Genomic DNA, 3,614 nt, shown 5'->3' with positions numbered 1-3,614 from the left:
AAGGGGGGGGAGGGGGTTGGTAAGGGGGGGGGGGGGGGGGAGGACACATATGTAATACCCTTTGTAATACTTATTATAATTTTTTTTAAAAAGAATAAAAAAAAAATGTGGTCACCTATGGCCCAGGGACTCTGAGAAGGGAGGGAAGAGGAGGGCAGGGGAGAGGCTCTGGTTCAAGTCCCCACCTACCAGCGGGGAAAAGCACACGAGTGTGACCTCGGTTTCCTCTTCTGTAAGTGGAGATTCAAACACCTACCTCAGAAGATGAAACAGATACCAAACCCCAACTTCAGCGTCATGCCAGAGTGAGGCTTGGTGAAATGATACCACTTACATTACCATCACTGATCCTATTTTATCTGTCAATACATCACGATCACAGAAACCCCCACCCCAACACACAAACCACACTGTATTTTCCTGACATTTCCCCAAAGCTGTCTCACTCCACTTCAGCCACACTAGCTAGTCCACCTTTTCCTAGGACACACCAGGCTTATTCCTGCCTCAGGGCCTTTGCACATACTGTTCCCTCCGCCTGGATAAATCATTACAGCACAAGGCAGGTCAATTGTCACCTCCTCAGAGAACCTGCCCTGCCTGTCCTGGCTGAAGTAGCCTCCCTGACCCCCACCCGGTCACTCTCCCCCACACCTTGTTTTAATTCCCTATAAAGCAGTTATCACAATCCACATGCAATTTTATGCATTGATTGGTTGTCCTGCTCTCCATGGAGTACCAGCTATTTCTGTGCGTCTGGCTCACTGCTGTAGCCACAGCCCTTGGTATGAGGCAGATAGAAGACGCTCAAAAAATACTTGTGAAGAGAAGAAAGGAGGGAAAGGTACAAAAGCCTCCGAACCCCTGTCTTTCCGTGTGTAATATCGGGTAAATCAGAGCCTCTATCTCTTAGGGCTCTTTGAGGATTAAAAGAAACATTACACGTAACACAAAGTGCTTAGCACAGGGAAAGGAACACAAGAAAAGCTCAAATTTTTAAAAACCACAAATGTCCATCTGCCGGAGAATGGCTGAACAAATTGTGGTTTATTCACACAATGGAATTCAACTCTGCAATCAAAAGAAAAACTGTGACACACGCAACGACACAGATGTGTCCTAAAAACACGACCTGAGCGTAAACGGGTGCAACCCTGAGTGACACCAAAAAGCTGGCAAAACCCATCGTCATCCTTTTCTAACCAAAAAGACAAAAGTCTTTACCTTTCTTTGCTGGGTACTGACTCACAAGGGGCATGAGGTGACCTCTGGGGTCCGTGACTATTCTAGATGTTTGCCTGATGGTGGTGCACAGTAAAAGCCCACGGATGTGTACACTGAAGGCTTGTGTGCTTCACTGTAGGTCATTATACTGCGATAAAAATCATTCCAAAAAGTTTTTTTCAGCAAAGTGATAGAAAGGATTGTTTCTAAGCACCCAGGTTCATCATGCACTTGCCCCAGGCTCCAACAGCAACATACCCCTCCCACGGCGGGCAAACCCAGGCCCCCACCCACACAGCCCTGGCTTCTGAGGGGCTTGTTGACAAAGAGACAAGCTGCCCTCCACACTCACGCTCTCACCGCCCTCCTCCCTCCGTCCCCCGCCTCAGCCCAGCTTCTGAGAAGATGCAAGAACAGGAAGACCGTCTGCTCTGAGGTTCTGAAGCAAAAAGGTCAAGGGATGGGGAGCAGGAGGCTCCCACTAAATAAGACATGCCATGAATCTAGGAGGATCCCATCGGGCTCCTGACAGGAGTCCCCCACCCACCACAAGCTCAGCGATAGCCACAGATTTGGGCTCTACAATCACGGATAGGGCATCCAGGAGACCCAGCCCCGAGCACATCCTGGGCATTCGGGCTGTCACACACCACTGCATGGTGCTTCCCTGCTTAAAACCCTTTGACAAAGGCTACCACTCTCAGAACGAAACCACACTCCCTACCACACACAGCCTGGAAGGTCTTACTCAACTTTACATCCTACACACACACCCAGCTCCCCTCTCCCTCCTCTCCTCCCACCCTGGCCCCTTTGATGTCCCAAGAACACACCTAGCTGTCCCCTCTGCCTGGAACACCTGTCCCAGGTGGCCACGTGATTCATTGCCTCACCCCCTTCAGGTCTTTGCTCAAACATCACTTCCCCTATGAGGCTCACCCTGACCACTCCACCTAAAACCGCCACAGCACCCATGGCCCTTAACTTGCTTCATTTTGTCCACAGCACCGATCATCCACTGATACTACAGACTTTTCTTATTCACTATCTAGGCTTCTCTTATTTAATATCTTCATTGTCTATCTTTGTTGTAAACTCGATGGGGGTGAGAGCTTTTGTCTGCCTTGTGCATGGCTACATTCCTAGCACCTGGTTCCTAGTAGGTGCTCAATAAATTACTCGTAGGCCCACGGAGGCAAACCAGAGGCTTGTCACAGGATTGACTCTCTCATAATGTTTGGCATTATTTGTGTTATCTTTACAATTTAAATGGCACAATTAGAAATCTGCTTCTAAAAGCCAGGTTGGAGGCCAGCCCTAGGTCAGTGGGATGGGTATAAAAATTACCCAGGGAGCTTTTCAAAAAACACATTTGTCCAGGAGGTACACCAGGGAGTTCCAATCTGATTCAAGCCGTCGGGGGAAAGCCAGGGAACCTGTGTCTTTGTAGAAGCTCAGGAGCACGGAGGTCAGGAGTGGAACCGCGGTCAGGGAGGGCTGCTCCGGAGGACAGAGAGGGTCCTGACAAGCAGGTAAGATCGGGCTGAGCCAACTCCCAGGCCCTGCTATGCCGAGGCTCCAATTCAGTGGCATGGAAGGGCCAGGCACCTGCTTGTTTAATACACTTGCCCGGGTGCCTGTCACAGACACTGATGTTTAGGTAGTGCTGGCTGAGTCTGATCTTCTGGTTTAAATGTGTATAATTGCCTTTCATCGCGAAAATCAATACAATCCACAATAAGAAAACTGGAAGTCACACATTCCAACAGCACCCACTGCTAGTTCTTTGGTGTGTCACCGTCAGCGGTTTTCCGGACAGTTCTGAAGGTACAACTGCCATCGCAGGTTGTACATAACTCAGGTGTCAGCTTCTCCTGCTCTGCAGCGGCTGGAGAAGTGGGTGCGGCTCGTGTACCTCCCCATTTCCCCATTTCGGGACACTCAGGTTGTTTCCAATGTTCTCACAGGGGGTGCTTCGATGAACATCTCGGTACCTAAAAGCACCAATCCACCCCATACTTAGGATTTTTTTTCTTGGACTCCGTTTTAAGCTTGGGATCCCAGGGTCCCGGGGGCATCATGTTAGGGGGGTTCCCGATAAGTCTTTGCATCCATTTACTGCCCCAGAGTCATGCCAAAGGCGATGAGTCAGAGGGGCAGCCCCACCAGCATGCAGCGAGGACTTGAGGCCCAGAGAGCGGCACAGTCACGGCTGCTGCTCGTTGAGAATGTGCTTCACGCTGGATGCTGTACTGAGAGCTGTATCCACGTGAATTCAGGCGACCCTCACTGCCCCCTGTGAGCTGGGGCACTGAGCACCGGGCATTCATTATCATCGGCCGTGTTTACTTTTCCTATAAGAATGATTTGTCCAATCACATCACTGAGGA

At 50.1% G+C, this 3,614-nt stretch overlaps 1 protein-coding gene across 1 annotated transcript in view; it reads right to left on the bottom strand.

Annotated features, from left to right (window-relative positions):
* Positions 1-1,976, bottom strand: part of PREX1 (phosphatidylinositol-3,4,5-trisphosphate-dependent Rac exchange factor 1) — a 126,608-nt gene extending 124,632 nt beyond the window's left edge. Inside the window, exon 1 of the mRNA XM_014543913.1 lies at positions 1,772-1,976. Coding sequence (XP_014399399.1) covers positions 1,772-1,882 — 111 coding nt within the window. The 5' untranslated portion in view covers positions 1,883-1,976. The remainder of the gene's footprint in view (positions 1-1,771) is intronic.
* Between the last annotated feature and the right edge of the window lie 1,638 nt (positions 1,977-3,614).

The sequence above is a fragment of the Myotis brandtii genome, unplaced genomic scaffold, assembly GCF_000412655.1.
Source record: "Myotis brandtii unplaced genomic scaffold, ASM41265v1 scaffold342, whole genome shotgun sequence".
NCBI lineage: Eukaryota > Metazoa > Chordata > Mammalia > Chiroptera > Vespertilionidae > Myotis > Myotis brandtii.
The sequence above is the reverse complement of the archived record's forward strand: the minus strand, read 5'-3'. Positions and strand labels throughout refer to the sequence as shown.